Consider the following 640-nt stretch of genomic DNA (forward strand, 5'->3'; position numbering starts at 1 on the left):
CACATGGGCATTGTGCTGGAGTATGCTGTTTTAAATGCATTATCCATGCCATGTCTTTTGTCTTTAAACACCTGGGTTAAACTAGAAATAATAAATGGTTTATTTGAAACTTTAGCTGTTTAAACAGGTAGACAAGTGTTGGAGTGTTTTCATGACTATTCTCACACTCAAATACTTGTCTTCTTTTTATTGTACTTGGATTTTTATCCTCTTCCAAATTTCTTACCCATGGACTTCACGAGAACACAGCTCTCCGGCCTTTTGAATAACGTAACCCACGAAAAGACACGATTTATTAATATCCTGCACAAGCTCAAGACTATTCTTAATCTTAATAAAGACAATAAACTCATTCTCACGTCCTTAGACAAACTGGTTCTAACATCTTCTCCACAGGTGGTCTATGAAAACTTGAATTATTCCCATCCCATTTTAAAAATTCTTATTGAATTTTTACAAAAGACAAGAAAACTAGGTGAAGGTGATAAGCTACTAATTGAAGTACTGAAAAAGCTGGTTGATGAAGTAAGCTTCCTTTTGGAGAATGGAATAAAGCCCAAGACGATCAGTAATAGACTTAAAGATATATCATTGAACAAGGCTATGTTCGTTAGTATGGATAAGGATGATGCAAGTAATA

At 34.5% G+C, this 640-nt stretch overlaps 1 protein-coding gene across 1 annotated transcript; it reads left to right on the forward strand.

The window, feature by feature from the left end:
* Positions 1-228: 228 nt before the first annotated feature.
* Positions 229-640, forward strand: VICG_02219 (uncharacterized protein; the record flags this gene model as incomplete). Its single annotated transcript, XM_007605601.1, has 1 exon — positions 229-640. A coding segment is annotated over one exon (412 nt), but the record flags the coding sequence as incomplete, so codon positions are not given.

The sequence above is a fragment of the Vittaforma corneae genome (genome assembly GCF_000231115.1).
Source record: "Vittaforma corneae ATCC 50505 unplaced genomic scaffold supercont1.170, whole genome shotgun sequence".
In the NCBI taxonomy this organism is placed as follows: domain Eukaryota; kingdom Fungi; phylum Microsporidia; family Nosematidae; genus Vittaforma; species Vittaforma corneae.